Source organism: Pogona vitticeps, chromosome 2 (genome assembly GCF_051106095.1).
Source record: "Pogona vitticeps strain Pit_001003342236 chromosome 2, PviZW2.1, whole genome shotgun sequence".
Lineage (NCBI taxonomy): Eukaryota > Metazoa > Chordata > Lepidosauria > Squamata > Agamidae > Pogona > Pogona vitticeps.
Genome location: NC_135784.1, coordinates 30,262,995 through 30,290,963, shown reverse-complemented (window position 1 = coordinate 30,290,963; position 27,969 = coordinate 30,262,995). Strand labels below are relative to the sequence as shown.

Sequence of the window (27,969 nt, the reverse complement as noted above, 5' to 3'; positions counted from 1 at the left end):
ATCAACCCTGAGAGCTCACCGGAAGGACAGATCCTGAAGCTGAGGCTCCAATACTTTGGCCATCTGATGAGAAGAGAAGACTTCCTGGAAAAGACCCTGATGTTGGGAAAGTGTGAAGGCAAGAGGAGAAGGGGACAACAGAGGACGAGATGGTTGGACAGTGTTCTCAAAGCTACCAACATGAATTTGACCCAACTCCGGGAGGCAGTGGAAGACAGGAGGGCCTGGTGTGTTCTGGTCCATGGGGTCACGAAGAGTCGGACATGACTTAATGACTAAACAACAACAAAACATGGTCTCTTTTGCTGCTGGGTACCCCTCTTGTTTGATCATCTTTCTCATTTACTTTGGCTGTTCCGACACATCCGGTTTGCTGCACATCCAACGGAAAGTTGTTCGGCACCTGGCTGAACTGGCTCTGAACTCATTGTCCAAATAAGCACAATCTCCTCCATCGCCACGAACCTCCAACCTGAAACACAAACCAGAGTCACAAAAGGATGCACCGTTTTTTCACCCTTTGGAAAACAGACCCAGTGATATCTTAGGAGAGGGTGGTTCACAAGATGGAAAACATACACTTAGAAAAGCCTTGAAACAAAAGGAAGGAGAATGTCGGGTGATGACTAAATTTGAAGAAATTATTGAAAAAAGGGAGAATTGAAGGGAGCAATAAGCAAAGAGAAGTGATAATAAGTGTAATATGTAAGATGTTAGTAGAGGGTGAACGTAAAATAACAGCCCTGAAAGAGATATGGCAAGGAGGCATAAAATAAAGAAATCAGTGGCTAAGTACGTATGGAAAAAGATATGGGGGAAAAGAATAATGAAAAATATGTCTGTTAGGGTAAATGAACAGAACAGAACAAGCTTTACTGTTTAAAACCATAGGCAACCACAATATCAACAGCAACACAAAACTGCACTGACGCCATATACAGTGGTGCCTCACACAACGATGTTAATTGGTTCCAAAAAAATCAATGTTGTGTGAAACATCGTTCTGTGAAACACCATTTCCCATAGGAATGCATTGAAAACTGGTTAATCCATTCCAATTGGAACAGATTGCCATCGCTGAGTGAAAATCCCCATAGGAAACATCGCTGTGTGAAACAATGTTTCCTTCATTGGAACCATCTAATGGTTTCCAATGGAGAAAATTCAAAAAATCATCATAAATTAACGAAGTGTCAGAAAAACACCAAAATCAGTTTGCATAGGTTTCAGGAGGTGGGCTAACCATTGCAATCATTTAAAACAGCTTCCAAACATTGTAAGACATTTTTACAGGAGCGAAAAGGGAGATCGTTGTGTGAAAATCCCCCATAGGAAACATCGCTGTATAATTAGTTCCTGTAGGAAATCAGAGTATGCTTGCAATGATATGGGAGGAAATATGCGTCTAGGGTTACTAATATTTTAACCTTCAAGAAAACATTAAGAAGAGGTGGTAGTACTGTAATGGTATTTTAATTTCTGTTTTCAACTGAAGATGTATGTTGGGCTGAAGACTAGAGCAAGTAGCAGATGAATGCAATTAAAGTAAAGAAAATATGAAAAATAAACATGACTGCAGCACTTCCTTGTAGTAAAGCACCGTCATATTTAAAATGGAATAACTGATTCAATCTTGACTTTTAAACAAAATGGACTGTGCTAAATGAATGGATATTTCAGAAGTGAGACTCAACGACAGAGAAGGCTTTAGTTCTTTTTTTAACCATCTTAGTTAAAAAGTATGTGTGTGGGTGCTTTGAACAGGCTTTCAAGAGCAGGGATGGGCAATTTCAGCTGTTGCCGGTGCCAGTTCCCCACCCTAAAATTTTCTGAGGAGCCATAAATATTTGTAAGCATTACAGTGGTGCCTCGCTTTACGATTGCCCCCATTACGACAAAACCGCATTACAGCGATCTTTTTGCGATCGCAAAACGATGGTCTAAATGGGTTTTTTTCCGCTTTGCGGTGATTCTTCGCAAAACGACATTTTTTAAACAGCTGATCGGTGGTTTCAAAATGGCCATCGGGTAAACAAAATGGCTTCCCGCTGTTTTCTGGGATGGATTCCTCACAAGACAGGCAGCGAAAATGGCTGCCCTATGGAGGATCTTCGCTGGAGGTGAGTTTTGACCCCATTGGAATGCACTGAAGGGGTTTCAATGCATTTCAATGGGGATTTTCCGCATTACGATGTTTTCGCTTAACGACAATTTTCCTGGAATGGATTATCAACGTTAAGCAAGGGACCACTGTATTTATTTATTTATTTATTTGATTTATATCCCGCCCATCTGGTATATTTATACCACTCTGAGCAGCTAACAACAGGATATATACAATTATAATAATATAAAACAAAAAAATCAGTTATTAACAAAACATACCAAAAATCATAAATGATAGATAGATAAGGAAGAGAAAATTAAATTAAATTAGATTAAATGCTGGCGGGAGGGAAGGCCTGGACATAAAGCCATATTTTTAGTTGAATTTTAAATGTACCCAGCATAGGGGCCATGCGAATCTCAGGAGGGAGATTGTTCCAAAGGCGAGGAGCCACCGTTGAGAAGGCCTGGTTTCACATCTTTTCCCTCCGGGCTTCCCTCGGCGTCAGGCTCCTCAGTGTCACCTCCTGGCTCGCGCGGGTGGTCTGGGTAGATCTTGATGGGAGAAGGCGATCCGCCAAGTATCGAGGTCCCAAACTGTTTAGGGTCTTATAAGTGAGCATTAAAACTTTGAAGTCGATACGGAAATGGATAGGCAGCCAGTGCAGTCTAGCCAGAATAGGAGAAATGTCTGGCTGCTGCATTCTGCACCATCTGAAGTTTCCGTATCAGCCTCAAAGGCAGCCCCACGTAGAGCGCGTTGCAGTGATCTAATCTTGAGATTACGAGCGCGTGCACTAAGGTAGTGAGTGCCCCCGTGTCGAGATAGGGCCGCAGCCGGGCAATCCGCCAAAGGTGGAAAAAGGCGGAGCGGACAACCGACGCCACCTGTGTTTCCATGGTGAGTGTTGGGTCCAGATGTATGCCCAAGCTGCGGACCCCACTCATCGGAGCCAGGGTCGCCCCCCCAAACGAGAGCCGACCAAGTCACCACCCCTGGGGGCCCCTACCCTCAGGACTTCTGTCTTGTCCGGGTTCAGCCTCAGGCCATTCTCCTGCATCCATTCCAGTACAGTCCCCAGGCAACGCTGGAAGGACAGGATGGCATCACCTGCAGTTGGTAAGAAGGAGATGTAGAGCTGGGTGTCGTCAGCGTACTGGTGACACGACGCTCCACACCCCCTAATGACCCCAGCTAGCGGTCTCATATAGATGTTAAACAGCATTGGGGAGATAATCGACTCCTGTGGAACCCCACAATTGAGACTCCACGGGGCCGAGACACTCTCCCCAAGCTGAACTCTCTGGGGTCGGTCCTCCAAGAAGGAGCGGAGCCAGATACGCCAAGCCACGGATTCCCAACTCGGAGAGCCTCCCCAGGAGTATACCGTGGTTGATGGTAACAAAGGCCACCGAAATATCGAGGAGGACCTACAGAGACGTTTTGCCCCTGTCAGCCTCCCTCAGCAGGTCATCACACAGGGCGACCAATGCCGTCTCTGTACCGTGACGCGGCCTAAAGCCCAACTGGAACGGATCCAGGGCATCTGTTTCATCCAGGAGTGCCTGAAACTGGTCTGCCACCACCCTCTCCACCACTTTGCTCATGAAAGAAATGTTGGCGACGGGCCTATAATTGCCAATTTCATCCGCCACCAAACTAGATTTCTTTCGTATGGGCCTAATGAGTGTTTCCTTGAGGGCAAGCGGAAACCTGCCCTCAAGGAAAGACCCATTTATTATTGCTGTGGCCCATTCAGTTGTTTTCGGCCTGGCTGCTTTGATTAGCCAGGCCGGGCAAGGGTCCAAAGAGGAGGTGGTGGCACGACAGCGGTCAAGCACCCTGGCCACAGAGTCAGGCATTACCAGCTGAAAAGAGTCGAAAATAACCGGGCAAGACGGAGTGCTGGACATCTCAGCTCGATTCACTGCGTTCAAAAAAGGAGAGAGCTCCCGGCGGATGGCCTCCACTTTAGATTTTAAAAATGCTGCAAATTGGTCCGATGAAAAACTAGGGGGAGTGGTCTATGCGTCCAGATAGGCGGGATATAAATCAAATAAATAATAATAATAATAATCTCCCGAACCAACTCCGGATAGGTCGCGCACTATACGGAAAAGCTCCACCTGCTGGCTGGACGCGTCGCTTATCCGGTTAGCGAAGAATGATCTGCATGCAGCCTTCACCTTGTTCAGGTAAAGGTTAGTTGCGACCTTGACAGCTATCTAATTGTTATCCGTCGGATTCTTCCTCCATCTACGCTCTAGCCTTCTCCTTGTTCGCTTCATCGCCCAGAGCTCCTGGTTGAACCAGGGCGCCGGACGAGTTCTGCGCCGGAGAGGGCGTTTGGGCGCGATCGTGTCTACTGCCCTGGTGGCAGCAGTGGACCAGCTGTCCACCAGGACGTCAACAGGAGCGCTAGCCAGGTCAGCCGTAATCCCTCTCATGGCCTCCTGGAAACCAATCGGATCCAGTAGCCTTCGAGGGCGGACCATGGAAATAGGCCCCTGCTCCCTGCGGGGGGGGGGGGGGGGGAGAGGACCACTGTTAGGTTACATTTGATCAGGTGGTGATCTGACCATGACAAGGGGACTGACACTAGGTCCGTCACTATCAGACCACTCTCGCCCCAATTGGAGGAAAAAACCAGGTCTAGAGTGTGACCACCCACGTGGGTGGGGCCGTTGACATGCTGGGACATGTTCAAGGAAGCCATGGTTTCCAGGAACTCAAGAGCTCACAAGACATCTTAAGACATCTTAAACATCTTGTCTTTTTATTTTAAAACAGGGCTCACATGGTGCAGGTGATGAATATCTAAATCTAAACCTCTGGTTGAAGAACGAGGACACATGCCCTGCACATTTGAGAAGTATTCAGGAGTCCCCTCCACAGATTCAGCCTCCATGATGTGAAGGGAGTGTTTTAGCCCTTCTTTCCACATGTCGAAACTGTGGCACTTGCAGGGCAGACAAAATAGCCACTGCCGCCTCGGTTGCCCAAGTTATCCCAGATTGGGGCAAACACACATTCAAACAGACCTGTGTCATGTTTCCATCTACTTTCATCCTTAGCTTCTGATTCCCCCCCCCCTTCTCACTCATTCTCTCCTTCCTTAAAAAACAACAACAGCAGTTTTTTCCTTTCATCTTGTGCTCTTTAGTGAGCAAACCCAAGACAAAATAGTTATATATGAGAGGTTCTGGTAGCAGAAAAGGATGTTGCCCTCTTAGCAGAACACGACTCACCAGAGTCCTTCCTTGCAAGAAAAAACGGCTGATGGAGGGGTGGTGCAGGCTGCAGGACTGTGCATGTCTGCCATGGAAGGCTCTGGCTTACAACCTTCCCCTAAATCTGGCTTACAATCTTTCCCCAAATTGTTCGCTCAGAATGTTAACCCTGCCCACTATTCCTGGAAACGAGATTAACAATATGGCACGAAGGCAATGCCTCACAGACGTATATCCACTCCTTCCCCACATTAATACGAGGAAGTGAAGGCCTAACTGAAACTGTTCCCTGCTTCACAGACCCGGTGATCAAGCCCTTGCATTTCTCTTAAAAAAATCAGTGAATTACAGAGTACTCCAAAGGAGTCATTCCTTCCCTGAAGCTGGAAACATGCATGGGCAGAGAGCCAAAATACCCAGCCTCAAAAGCACCATTTCCTTTAAGACAGAAGCATGTTAGGAGAGGGCTGAGCTGGTGTTGTATTTTTATTTTTTATTTTTTAGAATAACAGGGCGATGGTTACATGCAATGATTCATTAAATATCACAAGGTAATTTGAACCAAAAAGGGAAAGAGAAGGACTCACACTGCAGTGTCTCCATTTAGCCATGTCCAGGGCTGACCTGGGGATCTTCTGAGGCCAATCCAGAAGGCGTCCTTCCCTTTGAGAAGGTGTATAAAATCCTGTCATGATGAGAGAAGGCACCTCTTAAATCCTTGAGTGGCTACATCACAAGGCCAAGGGCACAGCAACCATATATCATGTAAGAGTTGGCTAATAACAGTTATAACTATTTTCTAACACCCTGCTAATTGTGAGCTTCTTCTTCACCATCGCAGCATATATATGGGGCTACCTCAGTAGACTGCTGACTAGAAGGACAGATCCTGAAGCTGAGGTTCCAATACTTTGGCCATCTCATGAGAAGAGAAGAGTCCCTGGAACAGACCCTGATGTTGGGAAAGTGTGAAGGCAAGAGGAGAAGGGAACAACAGGACGAGATGGTTGGACACTATCATCAAAGCTACGAACTTGAATCTGACCAAACTCTAGGAGGCAGTGAAAGACAGGAGGGCCTGGCATGCTCTGGCCCATGAGGTCATGAAGAGTCAGACACGACTAAACAACAACAACAACAGTAGACCCATTGTTTCAAGCATCAACACCATCACAGTTGGATGGTGGACTCCATCCTCAAGCCTTATGCCATCAATGTACCTAGTTAAGTAAAAAATACCACAGATGTCCTAAGGAAACTTCACTCCACACGCAAACTCCCTGGCAACACCACCCTAGCAACAATGGATGTAGAGCCATTCTATACCAATATTCCACATGAAGATGGACTACAAGCTGTCAGAAACAGCATTCAAAACAAGGAAAAAGCCCACATAATCACCACCCTTTCTGACTTTGTACTCACACACAACTGTTTCACTTTTGACAATAAAACCTACCTCCAGATCAATGGAACTGAGATGGGCACACACAGCTCCACAATATGTAAACATATTCATGACTGACCTGGAACAACGATTTCTCAATTGCTGCACCCAAAAATCACTCCTCTATTTGAGGTACACTGATGACATTTTACTGATCTGGACTTATGGAAAGGAATCCCTAGAAAAAGTCCATTAAGATTTCAAATTTTTTTACCCAAACATCAACTTTGCCCTGGGACAGTCTATGCAACAGCTGCATTTTCTAGATACTGCTGTGAGATTACAACATGGATATCTTAGCACCACACCACACCAGAAATTCACAGATTGATACACCTACTTGCACTCCTCCAGCTTCCATCCTGAACACATGACAAAATCCATTGTGTACAGCCAAGCCCTTAGATACATGCACATCTGCTCTGACCCACAAGAGAGAGACTCCAAACTCAATGATCTACAAAATGCATTTCTCAGACTACAATACCCACCCCATATGCTAAAGGAACAAGTCAACAAAACAAGACACATTGCCAGTAATAACTTACTGCAAGACAGAGCAAGATGACAAGATAACAGAACACTGCTAGTTGTCACTTACAGTCCACAACTGAGACCACTCACACACATCCTAAGTGATTTCCAACCCATCCTTGACAATAACATTTCACTCTCTAAAGACCTTGGTGGGAGACCCATACTTACCTACAGACAACTCCCCCAACCTCAAGCAAACACTAACACACAATGGACTACAAAACAGCAACACAGAGAGGGGCTAAATCCTGCCACAGTCCCAGATACCAACTGTCCACACATCTATTCTGGCAACACAATCATGGGACCTGACAACAGTCAGACACAATATCAAAGGGACCTTCACTTATTCCTCAGCTAAAGTGATCTATGCCATCTTTTGCCAACAATGCCCCTCTGCACCCTATGTAGGACAAACAGGACAATCTCTACAGAAACAGGTCAAGGGTCACAAATCAGACATCAGGAACCACAATACACAGAAATCTGTCTCCAACCATTTTCAGTCTACCAGGACACTCTATAGAAGATTTGGAAGTCACTATTTTAAAACGGAATCATTACAAATCAAGAATACGGAGGGAAGCAGCTGAAATAAAATTTATATGCATGATGGACCCCCATAGAAACAGTGTATGAGTAGACCATGAAACTAAAATATAATAGTTAAGTTACCACATGTTTTTGTATTTATTTTTGTTTGTTTGAATTTTGCCTGATATGGGGGGCTTAGGCGATACCTTTTACAAACAAAATGAAAAGGACTCTACCATCTCTTCATCTGTAATCCTTGCCAAGGAAGCATCATGGGAAAAGCAGAAGTCCTTGCTGGAAGTCCAGTTTTTTTCTCCCTCTGAAAAGTAATAGCACTTTCTCTGATACCAAAACCAATGAGGTGGACATGGAGGAGAATGGCGTGGAAGGGGAACATCACCACCGGATGGCTCCTTGTTTAGACACACTAGAACTGAGAAAGGAACACAGAATTAGAGACCATCTTCAAAGGTACTGGTGGAGCAGGGAGGAACTTTGAAGCAGGAGCCCAGGGCCCCAAGCATCAGAAGGAGGGTCCCCAAATCCAGCAGGGCTGGTTTATCCTATCAAAGTAAGTGGCATAAGATCCCAAACAGGGTTAGTGCATAAAGATGTGGGCTACTTACAAAGTACAAAAAAGATGAGGCACAAGACAGCAAGTAAAACAATTGAAGATCCAACTGCCACCTTCTTGGTAAACACTAAATAAAAAGAGAAAACCACACTTATCATTACATAAGAACATAAGAAGAGCCCTGCTGAATCAGGCCAAGGACCCATCTAGTCCAGTTTCCTGTATCTCACAGGGGCTCTGCCAGAGGCCTCTGGGAGAACATGAGACCACTAGATCCCTGTCTCCTGATCCCCCTCCCCTGTATCTGGCCTTTGGAGGTACATTCATTTGAAGCCTGGAAATTACGCATCCCCATCATGGCTTATAACCTCCAATGGAATTTTCCTCCAGAAATCTGTCGAATCCCCTTTCAAAGGCATCTAGACCAGATGCCATCAGCACATCCTGTGACAAGGAGTTCCACAGACTAACACGATGCTGGGTAACAAAATATTTTCTTTGGTCTGTTTTCACTCTCTTAACACTCAATTGGAGTGGATGTCCCCTGGTTCTGGTATTGCGTGAGAGGGGGAAAAAGTTTCCCTCTATCCACTTTATCCATCCCCTGAATAATTTTAGACGTCTCAATCAGGTCCCCCTTAAGGCGCCTTTTCTCTAGACTAAAGAGACCCAAACACTGTAGCCTTTCCTCATAAGGGAGGTGCCCCAGCCCAGTCATCAGCCTAGTCGCTCTCTTCTGCACCTTTTCCAGTTTCACTATGTCTTTTTTGAGGTGCGGTAACCAGAACTGTATGCAATACTCCAGGTACGGCCTTATCAGCCTTTTGTACAATGTCATTATAATATTGGCTGTTTTATTTTCAGTCCCCTTTTTAATGATACCTAGCATGGAACTGTGTGGGTGAAATTCTGAGAAAGAAGAAGATTTCAGGGGTGACTTGCTGTCTGAGTGGGAGAAGATGCTTCATCCCAGCATTCTAGTGGTTGTGTGTGCTACACTCCTGCATGTTTTAAAAACTTGTTGTTAATGTTATATGTTTATATTGTTGTTATGTTCCATTACGTCATCTCCAACTTATGATGATCGATCTCAAAAATGTCCTATCCTCAACAGGCCTGCTCAGATCTTATAAACTCAAGGCTGTGGCTTCCTTTAAGGAGTTAATCCATCTAATATTTGGTCTTCCTCTTTTCCTACTGCATTCAACTCATCAAAGCTCTGCTGTACAGGCACCACAGAAAAAACGTAAAGTACATTCAAGTACAGAAGAAATAGAAGAAAGACGTCCTGTGTAGGCTATGAGTGAAGGCACCCCTTTTTGAGGCCATGCAAACAAAGTACAACGGTCTGTGCTGAGGGCCTCTCTCTCTCTCTCTCTCTCTCTCTCTCTCTCTCTCTGTGTGTGTGTGTGTGTGTCCCCTCTTTGGGTTATTCTGGTAAACCCAAAAGGGCTTGCATTTCTCATGTTCTCTAGTTCTCATTCAGATCTCTGGCTCTGGACCATGTTAAGCCCTACAACACCCTCAAAACTACTCCAAAACACCGGCGTCAAGGCAACAAGACAATCGTCTGCTCCAAAAGTAGGCAACACAAGAAGGCATAAGAAACAAATGAGTGTGCGGTCGGCAAATTCCACCCCATCCCGTCATAGTAAGTATCACCAGCAGGAAACAATACATACGGCAAAGAGAGGCAACCCCAGATCTCACCGTCACCAGACCTATGGCCGCCTGAATGAGGACATCTAAATGAAATACTGTACGATAGATTCGCTACCCTTTCTTTCGGAATCCTGACTCTGCCATATTTGAAAAGTTGACTATCGTAAAGAGAGGAAAGACTCTGAAAATGAACAAAAGTTTCTCTGCTGTGTTTTTCCCCCCCTCCCACTCCAAAAGTCCTGTCCATAAGCAAGACTTCTCTTGTCATCCAAGCCAGTGCTTTCACATTAAGATATGTTCAACAGTGTGGGACCTCGACCCCTGGCAGAATGGGTTCTGCCTGCCCTACATGTTTGTCCCAGGCAGGGCAGTTGAAGACCTTGACCCCAAGAGAGGCCCAGAACAAAAAGACCAGCAGCTGAGCCTTCTCAGTGGTGGCACCACATCTGTGGAATCCACTTCTGCGCAATATTTACCTGCCCCCTTCACTACCACTTTTAAGAGATCGCTGAAAACATGGTTGTCTAGATAGGCCTATTCCATCAACACAATGCAGTCTTCTTACCAGTTCTTAAGCCAATGACTCTGCCATCTTGATCTTTTTCATTAAAAGTCATTATTTTGCTATGTATTGCATTTGTAAGTTTATAATGATCTTAATTCATAATGTTTAGCATATGTTTGTCTCTTTATATTAACTCATATGTACAGTATGTGATTTGATTTGATGATGTTGTAAACTGCCCAGAGTGGCCGTGGTAGCCAGATGACAAGTCTATAAATTGTTGTTGTTTAGTCATTTAGTCATGTCTGACTCTTTGTGACCCCATGGACCAGAGCATGCCGGGCCCTTCTGTCTTCCACTGCCTCCCGGAGTTGGGTCAAATTCATGTTGGTGGCTTCGATGACACTGTCCATCCATCTCGTCCTCTGTCATCCCCTTCTCCTCTTGCCTTCACACTTTCCCAACATCAAGGTCTTTTCCAGGGAATCTTCTCTTCTCATGAGATGGCCAAAGTACTGGAGCCTCAGCTTCAGGATCTGTCCTTCCAGTGAGCACTCAGGGTTGATTTCCTTCAAAATGGATAGGTTTGTTCTTTTTGAAGTCCTGGGGAATCTCTAGCACCACAATTCAATTCTTCAGCAGTCAGCTTTCTTTATGGTCCAGCTCTCATTTCCATTCATCACTACTAGAAAAACCATAGCTTTCACAATGTGAACCTTTGTCAGCAAGGTGATGTCTCTGCTTTTTAAGATGCTGGCGAGGTTTGTCATTGCTTTCCTCCCAAGAAGCAGGCGTCTTTTAATTTCGTGGCTGCTGTCTCCATGTGCAGTGATCATGGAGCCCAGGAAAATAAAATCTGTCACTGCCTCCATATCTTCCCCTTCTATTTGCCAGGAGGTGATGGGACCAGTGGCCATGATCTTAGTTTTTTTGATGTTGAGCTTCAGACAATTTTTTGCACTCTCCTCTTTCACCCTCATTAAGAGGTTCTTTAATTACTCCTCACTTTCTGCCACCAGAGTGGTATCATCTACATATCTGAGGTTGTTGATATTTCTTCTGGCAATCTTAATTAAAGTTTGGGATTCCTCCAGTCCAGCCTTTCGCATGAAGTATTCTGCATATAGGTTAAATAGGCAGGGGGACAATATACAGCCTTGTCGTAATCCTTTTGAACCAATTTTGAACCAATCAGTTCTTCCGTATCCAGTTCTAACTGTTGCTTCCTGTCCCACATATAGGTTTCTCATAGGTTTCTCAGGAGATAGACAAGGTGGTCAGGCACTCCCATTTCTTTAAGGACCTGCCATAGTTTGTTGTAGTCCACACAGTTAAAGGCTTTTGTGTAGTCAATGAAGCAGAAATAGATGTTTTTCTGGAACTCTCTGGCTTTCTCCATAATCCAGTGCATGTTAGCAATTTGGTCTGTAGTTCCTCTGCCCCTCTGAAATCCAGTTTGTACTTCTGGGACTATAAATAGACTATAAATATAAAGTCTATAAACTTGATAGTCATCACTATCAAGTTATGAAAATTATAAATACCTTGGAATACTAGAAAAAGTTGCATCTTGCACACAAAAGTTAAAGATCTAACCTCAAAGAAAGGAAAATCTTAAAATCACATTTGAATGGTGGAAATACTATCAAAGCCATAAACACATTGGCAGTTCCAACAATTAAATACCTAGCTGGAATAATAGATTGGACCCAAAATGAATTGGGACATGGTGGCACTGCGGGTTAAACCACAGAAGCTTCTGTACTACAAGGTCAGAAGACCAGAAGTCGGAAGATCGAATTCATACGACGGAGTGAGCTCCCGCCGCTTGTCCCAGCTCCTGCCAACTTAGCAGTTCAGAATCATGTAAAAATGTGAGTAGATAAATAGGTACCACCTCAGTGGGAAGGTAACGGCGTTCCGTCTCTAGTCAAGCTGGCCACATGACCCCTTGGTGTATGTTTATGGACAAACGCTGGCTCTACGGCTTGGAGACAGGGATGAACACCGCGCCCTAGAGTCAGACACAACTGGACTTAATGTCAAGGGGAATCTTTACCTTTACCTTTAAATTGAATTAAAATAATTGAGTCAAAAACATGGAAACTAATGAACATGCATCATGCACTACATCCAAACAGTGATGTGGACAGATTATATTTACCGTGAAAAATTGAAGGCTGTGAACTATACTGCAGATACATCAGGTAGTAGAGGAGGAAAAAAGAAGATTAAATGATTATATTAGTACAAGTAGAGAATTATATTAGAGAATTATATTAGTACAAGTATAGAAAAATTAAGGTGGTTAAAATGGAGAATATTTTGAAAACAAAAGAAACAAAGACTCAATATTAAAAAAATTTGAAATAAATTAAACGATTTGAAAAAATAAACCACTACATGGACGACACCCAAGAAATACTGTTGGAAAGCATGATCATAATTCAACATGGGCATGGCTAAAACTGGGGACTCTTAGGAAAGAAATTGAGGGCTAGATTTTTGCTGCACAAGAACAAGCACTCCAAACCAATGTGATGAAAACTAAGATCCAAGGAATTAGTGCTTACAGCTGTCACAATCATGGGATATGTAGTTGGAAAGTGTGTCATGATGATGGGATATGTAGTCAGAGAAATATAAAATGGAGTCAGAATGGTTCTGTGTAGAGATGATTTGAAGGACTTTTGAATGTGTTTTTCTTAAGCACCATGAGAATGGTTTCCTGTGACTGTTACAAAAAAAACCATTCAGATATCTTGAAGGCCATGTCGAGAGGCCTATGGAAGACTCAACATTCCAAGCCTATTACAGAAGACAAGCAACACCTGCACTCTCATGGGAGTGAGGGATGGAGAGAGGTGGTACAACCTCCAAAAAATAAATTGGTTAACAGCTAGAGGGGGCCAAGAAAAAGGGAAGAGCTAGGAAAGTAGAAAAGGGAAGATGGGTTATGTGTACTGCGTTCACTTGTGTGCCATTGTGTTCAATGATTCCTGATGATGGATGCTGTCTTGATGATGGTATGAGCATGTAGCTTGAAAGAGTGAGGATGTAAGTAAAGGAGAAAGCAGGAGGTGGAGGCATAGCCCACTATAGCCCTCCATAGTCTCTATAGTTCAGTTTAGTAGTTTATTATTTTAAATGGGAAATAGGTATTTTATTTAACTGCAATAATCTTTGAATATGTTCTTGAATGCTACTGCTTTTGCAATATAAACTGATTTTACTATGAAACTCTATTTTTCTCATAAAAAATTAATCTTTAAAAATCCTTATTGAGGACTGGTCTCTTGAACAGCAAGATCTGGCTAATTCCAGTAGTGAAGAGGGCCACAGATTTGCTATCATTTAAGAGTCCTACTTCACTGAGCTGTCGTGAGTTCTAAGGAATCACAAAGTCCAGGTGTCTGTACTTCCTAAGTGCTAAGCAAGTGCAATGTGTTCTTTTTTAGGTTAGACTTGATCAAAGGGGTTATGCTACACACTGCTGAGTTCTAGGGACTCGATCCAGCATGAAAATGATAGATAAGTGCCAGCGAACTCTCTCACCGAACACACTATGACCCTTTAGTGGACCGGGAGCATCACAATAGCAAATGCCGATTCAGCCAAGAGAAAGATGAAACTGTATCACACCTCATCTGCAAATGCTCAGAGATTGCACAAACAGATTACAAAGTTAGACATGACAGAGTGGCAAAATTAACGCACTGGTCCTTATGCAAAACATTTAATGTGCCAACCTCCAAAAACCGATGAGAACATCAGGTAGAGAAGGTGTCATAAAATGAAGGAGTCAAGATCTTGTGGCATTTCTGGTCCAAACTGACAGAAACCTTGAACATAACACACTGGACATATAAGTACCCTATTTCCCCGAAAATAAGACCTAACCTGAAAATAAGCCCTAGTATGATTTTTGGGATGATCGTAATATAAGCCATAACACTCCCCATAAGACCCAATTAAGTGAAACCCCACTTTCCACTATTGTGGAGCAACCAGAGGAAGATGACATGACTGTATTTGAATAAATATAGATTGTTGTACATGAAACAAAATCCCCTGAAAATAAGCCCTAATCGTTTTTGGAGTAAAAATTAATATAAGACCCTGTCTTATTTTCAGGGAAACAGTAACAGAATGAAGAAATTGATAGATCATTGACACTGCAAATTCCAGGTGATGCTGGAGTTGAAAATAAAGAATTGGAAAAACTAACAAAATACAGAGCCCTGGCAATCGAAACATCTCACTTGTGGATGAAACACACTTCAGCCATCCCCTTTGTCATCGGGGCTTTGGTAACAGTATCAAGAAATTTCACACATAATTTCATACTATAAGCAGTTGCAGATCTCAGAAATCATATTGTCAGAGCTACAAAAAACAGCAATATTAGGAACAGCATACATACTGTGCCGATATTTAATAGGTACTTAGGTTTTTGAGTAAAACTTGTATCTATTATATAATACTAGTTAATGTTTTTATAATTTTGATAGAATGTGTCTGGTGTTTTTGAATAATAATAATAAACTGAGGGTGTTTATTAATAAGTAGTCAGTGGACTAGGAAAAGGAGAAAAAGAACCATTATGTGTTATTTCGAATAATTCTTTTAAACAAAAAAAATGAGTCCATGCCTGTTGGTGGAAAAAAAAAGAATCTTGGAAAAAAGATGACGGGAGATAATGTGAACCTCACAAGGTGAAAGATTTAAATGAAGCCTCCAGGGTAAAAATCATTTGAAATACAGGCAACTAACAAAACACAATTAGGATGAGGCAAAGGGCAAGTGAAACAGGTGCCCTTGGAGTTTCCTCCTTCTCTATGGGCACTAGAACCAAAAGAAGGGAAAATAAATCCAAATGGTGACAAAAAGATCACATGGGGACCTTTTTTTTTTTTTTTTAGGAAAACCTCTGAGAAAGAAAGAGGAAGATTTCAGGGGCAGCCTGTGGCCCAAAAGGGAAGGGTTGCCTTATCCATTCATTCCAGTGGCTGCAGGTACATTTCTCTGTATTATCTCTCTAAACAGCGACGTCTACGTTGGCTTGGGCATGTTGTAAGAATGGCTGATGGTCAGATTCGAAAGGATCTCCTGTATGGAGAATTAGTGCAGGGAAATCGCTCCAGAGGGAGACCACAGCTGCGATACAAGGATATCTGCAAGCGGGATCTGAAGGCCTTAGGAATGGACCTCAACAGATGGGAAACCTTGACATCTGAGCGTTCAGCCTGGAGGCAAGCGGTGCATTACGGCCTCTCCCAATTTGAAGAGACCCTTGTCCAGCAGGCTGAGGCAAAGAGGCAGTCCCAAAAGCAGCCAAATCAGGGAGCTGGACAGGGGACGGATTTTATTTGTCTTCACTGTGGAAGGGAATTGTCACTCTTGAGTCGGCCTCCTCAGCCACACTGGAGGCTGTTCCAGGTCCTCCATACAGAGCACGTTACCACAGTCTTTCGAGACTGAAGGATGCCTAACTAACTAAAGATATGTGAAAGTTATTCAAGTAAACATAATCCTGTATTTCTTTCTTTCCCTTTAATATTCTGGCTTGGATGAGGACAAAGTTTGCCATGCTTGGTTCTTTGCCCTTGACTGATAGGGACGTAATGGCTACCTTTTCACATCAGATTCAGTGGGACGTGTGTCTGACTAGGTTACGGTGCAACCTGCTCACGCAGAAGAACATCCCTCTGAGTTCAAGAACAATTTTTCCCAGACAAATTTAGATGTTGGAGTGGACTTCCAGCCCAGGCTGCCTCCACCATGAGGCAGGAGAAGAGCTCATAAACGTCTTTATTGTGATGGCTTTTGTTTTGCAACAGAGGGCGCAATTAGTGCCATGTGCCTTCATCTAGATTGCTCAGATAATAAAAATAAAGAAGAAAAAAGGGAAAGGGGAAAAAGCAGACCAAAAATGTTAAAACATAAAACAGCACAACAAAAGAACCACGAGTACAAGAACAAACAGGCGTACCAACCATTGCAGTTGAAAAAAGGGAGCCCCTGTCCAGATAAAAAGCCACACAGAGTTGGCATCGGTAGGCCATGCTTTCCAATCCCAAAAGGTTTTCCTTCAGGCCACAGAATAACAGGCCCTGGTCTTTCTGAGGTTGCAGTTTAGTTCCTGAAGGCAGGCAAGGCTATGAGATTGTTTAGGACTTCACTACAGCAGCTTCCTTGGCTTTGAGAAGAGTTTGAATTATTGTATCAACATCCACTAGAGCAGAGGCAAACTCTCAGGGGGAAAATAACTTATCTAAATTTTAGAGTTTCTTAGAATTCCTTCACTCCTGGCTCAGATTCCTTCACACTTTTGCAGTGCAGTTGTCTCACCCATATTTCACACTCCCCTTACCTCCATTGGAGCCGATTTTCCTCTGTTTCCATTTCTTTTCCTGGCATTTCCTGACTTTGAGTTTATCTTATGATTCACGTGTCCATAAGACATGTCAAGAAAGAGGAAGCCCATGTTATACAGTGATTTCATTAATCATGGAAACAGTCAGGAACACATAGCTGGGAACACCACAGTTTGCGCAGAGAACACCATTGGCATGATAGCCTGTACTGCTCATTATTCTCCTTACATTTTTATCAAGCACTCTTAAAATTGGCTAGCATTAAAAGTGTTGCATTATTTGGATCTTGAAGGGCAGATGAACTCTTTTGGAACTGCATCGTTTTTGGCTGCAGAAAAGCCCAGAATACTGACTGAGGACACGGTTACCCTTTCTGCTAGACCTGGTAGCCTTTAACACAGATATATTCACTGCCCTGTTGGTTCTAAACCGGATTTAGGCAACCTCTCTGGGAAAACCTGGAATCTAGGCAAAGTCTATTTATTTACCTGGGCTCAAACCCCCACCCCCACCCCCAAATTATTTCCTAAGTTCACTCTACCACATGTGATGGTCCTTTGGAATAGATCAATGCAGGAGGTGCACCTACCCATTCAACTTGCAGTCCAGCGCTACCATAGTTCCATCACCCTCTGAATCTACCATATCTGACAAGCTGCCTATCGTAAATCCAGGAAATACTTTGGAAATGAACAAGAATATCTCTGTTGTGTTTCTGTTGCTCCAAAAGTCCAGTCCGTAAGCAGGACCTCTCTTGCCATCCAGCTCAATGTTTTAACTAAGGGCAATATTTGAAAAGAAGTGAACAGAACAAGGAAAGGCAGGACTCGGCAATGCGTTACCTTTCAAATTTGTGACTCAAAAAAGAAACCATGTTGGGGTGTCAAGTTCCCTGGGTCCCACTATACTGTATTTTTCCGTGTATAAGATGCCTCCATGTATAAGATGCCCCCCACTTTTCCAACCCAAAATTAAGAAATCTAAGTGGGGCTTAGCAAGTGGAGGGGAAAGCAGGGATCAAAGCCCTGCAGGATCACTTTGATCCCTGCTTTCCCCTCCACTTATTTTTGTTCTTTCCTCAGCTTCCTTCCATGTATAAGACGACCCTCGATTTTTAGTCTAAAGATTTTAGAAAAAGGTATAGTATTATACATGGAAAAATACGGTATATTGATTCCCCCAGTCCACTACTTGAAGCTAAATGGAGCTTATGAAGTACCTTTCTTGATTGTAAGTATTTCTTCAAGATGGGAGAGTGGAAGTGATCCTGTGAAGTGCAGGGATGGGCATGTGTAGTCCCTGACACTTAAAAAGAAAAATTGGGTGACAAGCCACCTCTGACTTATGATGGCCCTTTTCAGGGATTTCTAGGTATACAATGGTCAGAAGTGATTCAGCTTTCCCTTCTTTCTGGGGTGCTCTGGGATTGCCCAGCTTGCCCAAAGCCACTCAGTCTGGTACTTTTCTCAGGGGCCCAGAAGGGAATCCAACTCCTGGCCAGATGTGCCAGATTCCTGAACTCACTGAGCTACATAGTGAGCATCAGAAAACACCTTGAGAGCAATTAAGGGCCTGTCACACAGCCAAAAACACACACCCTACGAGCTGATCTGTGTTAAAAACTGTGCTGCGTTTCATGTTCACATAATGAATCCCAAAGTGTATATTTATTTTCCTGTAACTCAGTTTAAGCAGATTGCCTTCTTAAGGCATGACGTTAAAGAGTTAAAATGAAACTTGAAGGTAAAAACCTTTTTAAGAAACGGGCTGCTTACAAAACATAGTAAGGATGAAGCAAAAGACAACAAGGGAAACAAATACAGCTAGAACGCTCAGCTTCTCTGTGTGCACGAAACCAAAAGAGGGGAAAGAAACCCAAATGGAGAAAAGCACATGGGAACCCCTTTATGGGGGAACTTCTGAGAAAAGGGGTAGATTTCAGGGGCAAGCCTATGATCTGAGTGGCAGAGGATACCTCAGCCCATTTTTCAGGGCTACAAGTAGTACATTTCTCTGTCTTTCAAAATTGCTTAGTATTGCAAGGTTGCTGGTATCTTTCTTTATAATATACAGTTGTGCCCCGCTAGACGATTACCCCGTATAATGACGAATCCACTTCATGACAATGTTTTTGCGATCGCTTTTGCGATTGCAAAATGATGTTTTAAAGGGTTTTTTTCGCTTGAAAGGATATCAGGCAAAATCCAAAGAAACAAAACAAAACAACAAAAACCTGTAGCACCTTAACCATTATATTTTAATATAAGCTTTCATGGATACCTCCACTTCATCAGACATTAAGAGACAGAATGAAATGAAATACATTCACTTATACATTTCATTGCAGTTCATTCTGTTTCTTTATGTCTGACGAAGTGGACATGTCCATGAAAACTTACATTAAATATAATGGCTAGTCTTTAAGGTGCAACAAGTTTTTGTCTCTTTTTTTGGTCTTGCCTTGTTTTATTTCTTTGGATTTTGCCTGATATCCTTGCACGGACTAACAGGGCTACTTCTTCAAAGCTGTCTGCCATCCTTTTATCTCTTCTCTCAATATCATTGCCACCTTTTATTGTTCTATATTGTTTCCATCATTTTATCTCTTCTCTCTATATCGTTTCCACCTTCATTCTCTCCTGGTCAGATAGGGTCCTTCCAAGGCGGTTATTCAGCATTAATAATCTAGAGTTTCTCTTGGATTTCTTTAAACTTCTGGAAGAGATTGCTTGTTTTCCCCCGTATATTGTTCTCTTCTCTTCTCTGTGGTTTTTATTTTCCTTTTTAAAAACCTATGTGGAGTTACCAAAGTAAATATAACATAGTCTTTCTTTATTTCCATTTATATAATCTGGCTTCGACCCACGTAAAGTTAGCCATGCTTTGTTCTTGCTGGAGAGGTATATAACTTTTCACAGTTATTCCGGGAAAAGGATGGCTGAAAATTTGCTTACCGTAGAATCCAATGCTGGTTCACTCAGAACCACACTCCAATGAGTTCGACAAGAACTCTTTCTAGGTAACTGGTTATAGTGTAGCTGGACTTTGCCAGATTTGACCCATTTTGTTTGGAGGTTTTTGACGACCTCCATCCAGGAATGGCTCCTCCATAAGATGAGGGAACAGCCTTCCTCAGAGGGCAAATCAACCTCTCCCTCTCTGCTGCACAGAAGGGTGGTTCTCTTTCTGTCTCCTTGGCACTGCAAGAATTGCCTGCCCATCCCTCAAGGGTTGCTGCTCTCCTCTGCTATGAGAACATTTTGGGTCCTGTGGGATACCTGCGGGGAACAATTACCTGGCTTCAACTCAGAACGGCCTTCCAGATGGATTTTGTTTTCCAAGAGAGGCTTCAGTCGGTTCCATTCATCATCATCTAGATCATTCAGATAATTTAAAACGTCTTCACATATTAAGAAGAAGAAGATGATAAGGGGGGGGGAGAACAAACAAAAATGTTTAATCATGAAACAGAACAAACAAACAAACCACCAATACACCAACAAAAAGGCATACCAACCCACTTCAGTTTTTTTTTAAAAAGGTCCCCCATCCAGATAAAAAGCCACACAGAGTTGACATCTGAAGGCCAAGCTTTCCAATCCCAAAAGGGTTGCCCAAGACCTTCGGTCCAATGAAGAACAGGCCCCTGGTCTTCCTGAGGACCAAAAGTTATATTTTTACAAAGAGCATTTCTGCTCAGTAAAGTTACAAGAGGGAAAGACAGGCAGGTGAGATGAATAAGTTTAATTCTCCTTGAGAAACAATGTGTGCCTCTGAGTAAGATCAGTATAAAAGAAGCAGTAGCAGTAAGAACAAAAATGTGACCAAGGAGGCCAGCAGGAGAGAGGAAGAAGGAAGGAAGCAGCAACAGAGGAAAGAGCAGCAGAACGAAGCAACAGAATGAAGATATACTGCCAGATGAAGTGAGAGGAGTCAACATGGATATTTCCTCATAGGTGAGAGGAAAACAGAAAAGAAACAAAGGATTTATGAGCCCTGAAATTACAGAGGCTACAAGCAATTAATGTAAGGGCAATAAGCAATGAAATGCTATTATATTTTTGGACTATGTAAAAAGAAATATTTAACTCACATGAGTTAAATGTGAATCATGCTTTTGTAGAATAAATTGACTTTATTCAAGTTAAGACTCTCTGCTGTGCCATCATGCACTTAAATATATACAAAGGGGACTACAAATCCAATCAGGGGCTGCCCCTGAAGGCAAGCAAAAGCAATGGGGTTGTTTAGGACTTCCCTACAGTAGCTTCTTGGGCTTTAAGAGTTGGAGTTACTGCACTCCTCTCACAATCCACTAGAAGGCAGTCAAAGTCTAGAAAAAAAAGATACCTTATTACAGAGGAGCACAAACCAAACCATGAACCACAAAACCTGACAAATTGGACTGGTTCCTGGTTCGGTTTGCCAACCCAGTGAAGGAATCCAATTCTGGCAAAGCCCCAAACTTTTTTCCCTTTGGCATTTCATTTGTTTCCACAAAATGGATGCCCACCTGCTCCTTACCACTGCCCTTGTCACCTCCACCGACCTGCCCTTGCCCCTGCTGCCTTTGCCACCATCGCCACCACCGTCAGGGGCAGTGGGCCAATTTCCCTTCCTGCAACTTCTACGCATGTGTCCACCTATCGCCTGAGCAGCGAGCACATGTGCACTGGCTCTGAGAAGGGAAGCTGGCTTGCTGGCTCTAATAGTTTCCCTGCACAAACTTTAAAAAAAAACCCTGAACCATAATGAACCAGTTTCCTAGGTGCCCATCTATAGACCTTATCCAAAATTTAGAGTTACTAAGAATTCCTTCATCCCTGGATCAGATTCCTTCACACCATCACTGTGCAGTTGTATTCTCCCTCCCATATTTCACACTCCCCTTACCTTCTGGGTCTCTGAAGCGCAGTTCCTCCTGATCCCTCCTTTTGTTCAGGTGGTTCTGGAAATTATTGACTTCATCTTAAGAGGCACGTGTTCAAAAAACATGTCAAGAAAGAGGACAAACACGTTATACAGTGACTTCACTCGTGAAAACAGTCATGAACACTCAACTGAAAGCTCCACAGATTCTGCAGAGAATGTCATTGGCCTCACAGCCTCGAGTGCTCATTATTCTCTTTACATTTCTATCATGTACTTTTACAAGAAATGACTAACGTTAAAAATGTATTACTTTGATCTTGAACGGCAGATGAGCTGTTTTGGATCTGCATGTTTTGTTGCTGCAGAAAAGCAGCCCATTCATCTTGCAATCCAAGCCTAAACTTTCCTATGTAGAAGCACCAGAGAAAAGAGTGAAGTACATTCAGGTGTAGCAGAAAGAAAAATATCTCCTGTGCTGCCTACGAGGACAGGAACCCCAAATCCATTACTATGGCTTGACTTTTAAAGGCCATGCAAAATAAATAAATAAACCACATGGGTTTGTGTTCAGGGCCAACCCTCCTGGGGAGCCTCATTCACGTCCCTGCTCTGGACCAAGATAAGCCCTACAGCACCTTCAAACCTATTCCAAAAAATCAGAGTCAAGGAAACAGACAAGCATGATGGTTGTTGTGGGTTTTTCGGGTTCTTTGGCTGTGTTCTGAAGGTTGTTCTTCCTGACGTTTCACCAGTCATCTTCAGAGGACTGGAGTAGGAACTCTGTCCGTGCTCTGTTGCTGTTTATTTATTTATTTTATTTATTTGATTTATATCCCGCTCATCTGGTAAATCTATACCACTCTGAGCGGCTGTTTGTTGGACAGTTGAGTATTTACAGCTGTGGGAACAGCTTTTGTCTTTTTTTTTTTCAGGAGATAGGGTCATCAACTGTATACTATAGTGAACGTCCCGACTACTTTTAGAGGTACTGATTTATTTCCTCGTATTTGAATAGTTTCACGGCTAAATCGTGGTACCAATTTCACCCCCTAGGTGACATACTTTTACCAATGTATCGATGTATCAGGCACAAAAAAATTTAAAATATCAATATGTGTCCCGCAGTAATGGCGGCCACCATCCTGTCTTTGATTTTAAAGAGGCACAGAGGCAAACCCAGTGCAACAGAGGTATAGAGTAAAACAGCCCTCCTGGTGATGGGGAAATGTTCTGCAGTTACACTGCTGGCCGGGAAAATATCTCGATCTTCATTGTGCATCGTATGACTGGGGGGAAAAAGGCAACAAACTAACTGGGGGATAATTAGAGAACATTTCCCATGTGTGACCAGGACCAAAGATAAAAATTACGTCTATGTCTCAGAAGGAAAAAAAAAGTTAGTGGAAAGGCATGGAGGTTGTTTCAGTCTGTCACTGTTTTTATCAAGAAAAGGATTTTGTCCTTGAGGTGGCAGGAAAAAAATTAGAACAATCATCTCAGAACCAGGTACTTTTACAGGAACAAATGCTCCCTCTGGATTAGACCCAAACTGGTTTTTGCTGTTTCTGGGCAGAGAAGATGCAATTACCTGTCTCATCCCTCGATTCTTCATTCTGGAGAAAGTTGGAGTTGCTATTGAAATGAAGCATCTCTATTGAACAATCCATCTTTCCTTTATTAAGATGCTGGGCTACATATTGCTGAAGACTTTCCACCACACACACACACGTAGGGAAGAAAACCACACTTGTGGAACATCCAGTCTTCACTCCCCTGGAATGAAAAACAAAGCCATAAAAGAAGGAAAGGCTAAAAAAGTGTTCAGGGCAGCTTCTTCTTGAGGAGAGCAGACTGGGGACCACTGCGCACAGGGCCACACATACGAAGAAGGGATGGCAACCACACTGAGCAACAACACTCTGTAGTGGTTGGCATCTCCTGGTGAGATGAAGGATGGGGGGGGGGAGGTCACAGGAGTTGGCATGAGGAGGGGAATCTGTGACCCTTCCTTGAAATGCAGCATCAATCTCCCAACCAGGAAAGAGCATAAAACTCCTCAGATCTCCCCAAGCCTGAAATGTCTTGCTCTGAAGCACCCCTAGCACTGTGGGTCGGATGTCCAGAGAGGCCTCTTGGGCCACCAGGGGACAGGCAATCTTCCACTGATAAGGCTTGACACTCGGGAAACAGCCATGTACGGCACCTTATATATAACCAGTGCTTCCTCCCACTGGACACACCCACCCAGAATGGAAACAGGGGCACAGCCACACGTCTTCACTACTGCTTTTCAGATGAGATATAGAGAAGAATAAAGGGGGAAGCTGGTTGCATAATTTAAAATTGCATGCCTTCAAGTCAATTCCAACTTATGGCGACCCATTCCAAGATTTTCTAGATAGCGAATACACAGAGATGATTTACCATTCCACCTCCTACGGGCATCCTATGGGACTGTACAGCTTGCCCATGATTACAGAACCCGGCTCTTCTCCCAGGAGGCACAGTGGAGAATCAAACTCCTAACCCTTAGCTTCACAGCCAGATGCCAGCCAGCTACCTGGTTGCATACATTGGTGGATATTGAAAAGCCAGGAAAGGTACATTTGTCATACAAGGTTAGATCCCATTTGCTTTTCATTTACTTTCTTTACTAGGGTTTTCTGCCTAACTGTGTTCTTTAGCCAGCCAGTCACTACCATCAAGCCATTTGCCCTCTTCCACTGGCTGGCTTCTGCTCTGCTTTTGCAGATGTCCTTTGTCCAAGGCTGCAGCTGCTATGCTTCCTTATCCCCCCCCCCTTTTTGTTGCTGTTCTTCTCCTACTAAAAGTTCTTCTCCTACCACTGAACAACAGTGATGTGTTGCATTGAGACCAATTTCTAATTTTTCAGCCATGAAATTCAACTCCTCGGCATAAGGATACTGTTTGTTCTCATCCAGTTCTTTATTGATGGCAGACACTGGTTTAGAACAGGAACAGCTTCCATGGAATTAGATGGAAAGGAGAGATTGAGATGGCTGTTGTTGACATACTAGTGACACTGAACTTCAAAACCCCTGAACAACTTCCTTCAGTGGTTTCATGTTTATGCTAAATAGCATGATGACAAAACAGAGTCCTGAGGGACACCACAGTCCAACAGCTAAGGCAATGAACAGGCCACCACCACATTCTGGGTTTTTCTCTCCAGGAGGTACTGGATGTCTCCAAATCTCATTCCAGAGAGACAGCTCAGAAGATACCATGCTCAATAGTATCAAAAGAGATCCAACAGAACCAACAAGGGCCCACCCCACCCCCCGGCTAGTTCTTGGAGTAAATCATCGGCAAAGATAACCAAAGCAGTCTTTGTTCCACAACCTGGTCTGAAGCCAGATTGAAATCAATCTAGACAAACTGTTTCATCCAGGAACTCCTGCAGTTGTGAAGCTTCAGCGCCTTGCCCAAGATTGGAATATTAGAGACCGGCTGGTAATTATTCAGTACTGTGGGATCCAAAGACGGTTTTTTCAACAATGGTCATACAGTAGTATTGCCTCCTTTAAGCATGCTAGGATCCTACCCTATTGCAAGTAGGCATTCACCACTCCTCCTACCCACTTTTTGGCAGCTTTTATAAGCCAGGAAGGTCCACTAGACATGTGGTAGCCCACCTCTCCAAGAGTCCTGTCCACATCCATTAACACTGAGCAAACAGAGGCCAGTTATATTCACAGGACCTGTATCAATTGCTGCATCCAAGTTAGAGCAGATCTGAGAAATTTTGACTGCAAAGTATTGGCAAATTCTTCACAACTGGTTCACGAATACACAAGATTGTGCACTGCCAACCAACAAAGCTAAATTTAATTCTATTTTTCAGCTCAAGGAAGGAAAGTGCTCTCAGCTACTTCTGTTTTGATTTTTCTACCATGGCAACGATTCTGTTGTTTATTCAACCAAATTCCAAAATACTTATATTTGGCACCTTCCTCCACACTCCTGCTTTGATTGACTGCACTATTTGTGTTTGACTAATTGCCAAAGATATATTAGCAGATTGTATTGTTCTACTCTGGAAATCATTTTCCTTATCTTATTGTGTAGCCAGTGTTCTACTCTAGAAATTATTAATAACTTCTTGTGTAACCTCTGTACATATACTGTATTGTTTTATTTGTTCAGTTTTACCCAACTTTTACTTTCTTTTTATCTCACCCATTGACAAAAGACTTCTCTTTTTAAACATTGAAAAAAAAAATTGCTCAGATCTGCTCTGGCTTGACTTTCATGGTTGAGACAGCCCCAAGAGAACAATGTCTCATCAATAACTCATTGCAATAAGGAAGAATTACCCTCTCTCTCTCTTGGTCTTCTTTTGGGGCAACCAAAGAATTTCATGCCCTCTTCCCACCAAACCTCCATTTCAAAATCTTACACATTTGCTCTGATTTTTTTTAACAGTAATTAACAAATTAGGTTTTATTTACATGAGAGACATAGTAGAGTCTCCACTCTTAACAGGCCTGGATTAATTCACAAAAGCTTACCTTGAAAAAAGTTAGTCTTTAGGTGGCACCTTATTCTTGTGTTTATTTCTGTCTAACTACAATTACACAGACTACAGTGGCTATTCCTGTGAAAATTCTTACAAGAATATACTAAGAGATATAATATGGAGAACAAAACAATGGCTCATAAACTAGCAATATTTAATATACACATCCGTCTGCTAATATATCCTTCGCATGGAGGAGACGGGAACTCCTGAGGGAAAAGCCACCGGCTGGCCTTTTGGAGATGCAGTGCTTATAGGTGACCCTACGTCGGAGGTGACTTGACTCCACCTAACAACAACGGTGTAATTTCAGCCTAAAGCCCCTCCATTTTGGGAGGAGGGGGGGGGCTGAAGCGAGTCTTCTCTGTTCCCACAGCCAGACGGCGAAGGCACCAGCCCAGCACTGAACAAAGCCAGGAAAACCGGAGCCCATTCTTGGAGGGGCGGGAGAGAAGCGCCCGCGGGGACAAGGAGAGCGCGCAGGGGGGTTTCCTTTTCTCCGGGGCGGTTTCTTCAGTGAATTTACTGTATTAGACGGCTCTGACCACGAAAGCGCCGCCATTGTTGGGCTGTTCCCCCCCCCCAAAGACAAAATCTTCGCTGGGGGGGCGATTACCCGCTCGAGCCTCGAGACGCCCTGCGCCCACCCAATACTCGCGGGCTCGCCCTTGGGAGGCTCCTGCGCCACGCGCGCCCGCGGCAAACTCTGGCCTTCGAGGGCAGCTTCTGTCCCCGCCCAAGCCCTCAGGAAACTCTCCTTTCCTTTTTTCACGCACACCCAGTCTCCCTCCTTCTTGCCCTTCCCTCTCTCTCCCCCCTCCAGCCCTTCCCTCTCCCCCCCCCCGCTTTCCCCATTGACCCTCTAAGGGGAATCGGGGCTCCTTTTTGCTGAGAGCCCCGGACTTACCATCCTGGTCGCCGGGACTCGACGCCCAGGGACACCGGGGAGCCGCCAAGCCCTGAGCCGAGGGACCCGGCCACATTCCCATACGAAGGACTTCTTTCACTTTCGAATCGCAGGGGCTGCGTTTGCCCAAGAAGGAGGGGCAGCGAGGCATAAAGTGCCTGGATTTCTTGACGGACAAATAAGCTCGAAAGAGGAGTTGCAACTGGAAAATGCCGACTCACGCGGAACTCGATTTTGAGAGGAGCTTTCGCGGGTCAAAGTCCCTTCCTCAGACAACTGTCACCGTGAAGGGGACAACTCCCCTTCCACCGTTCCCCCTGCAAGGTCTGGAAGTTGTTCCTCTCTTTTCATGTGGAGAGCCACTTAGTGGCCCCATAAAGTTTTCTTAAGACGCCACTCGCTGCCCCCCCTCCAGAAAGCCTTCAGCCCTTTCGCTTTTGAGCACCTGGCATTTCCTTTCAACTGGGATGCCATTTCTTATGGCACCAGGGTAACAGTGCCATATATTACCATTCACAAAGTGAAACCATACAAGTGAAAATCCCAGAAGCTGACTCCTGTTTTTCATCCATTCCCCGTTTCTAACCCAAAAACAAAGCAATTGTCAGGGCTGTTTTTCAACAAGTGTGAAGGGTAGTCAGCAGAAGGGGGTATCCTACATGCCAGTGGCCCCAAAC

At 43.7% G+C, this 27,969-nt stretch overlaps 1 protein-coding gene across 1 annotated transcript; it reads right to left on the bottom strand.

The window, feature by feature from the left end:
• Positions 1 to 309: 309 nt before the first annotated feature.
• Positions 310 to 27,527, bottom strand: LOC110090163 (C-type lectin domain family 2 member A). The gene is made up of 9 exons (XM_072989140.2): positions 27,293 to 27,527; positions 23,434 to 23,618; positions 21,867 to 21,941; positions 20,269 to 20,373; positions 16,970 to 17,035; positions 8,482 to 8,556; positions 8,092 to 8,288; positions 5,925 to 6,022; positions 310 to 472 (listed from the first exon to the last, which is right to left on the bottom strand). Exons 2-9 carry the CDS (start codon positions 23,510 to 23,512, stop codon positions 343 to 345), a joined length of 825 nt encoding a protein of 274 aa, XP_072845241.2. The 5' UTR covers positions 23,513 to 23,618; positions 27,293 to 27,527; the 3' UTR covers positions 310 to 342.
• Between the last annotated feature and the right edge of the window lie 442 nt (positions 27,528 to 27,969).

Coding starts and splice junctions, on each gene's coding strand:
- LOC110090163 (XM_072989140.2), bottom strand. CDS start 23,512: ATGGATTGTTCAATAGAGATGCTTCATTTCAATAGCAACTCCAACTTT. Junction 20,374..21,866: donor GCGCTTCAGAGACCCAGAAG/GTAAGGGGAGTG, acceptor TAATATGTGAAG/ACGTTTTAAATTATCTGAAT. Junction 6,023..8,091: donor GGATTACAGATGAAGAGATG/GTAGAGTCCTTT, acceptor TCATCATGACAG/GATTTTATACACCTTCTCAA.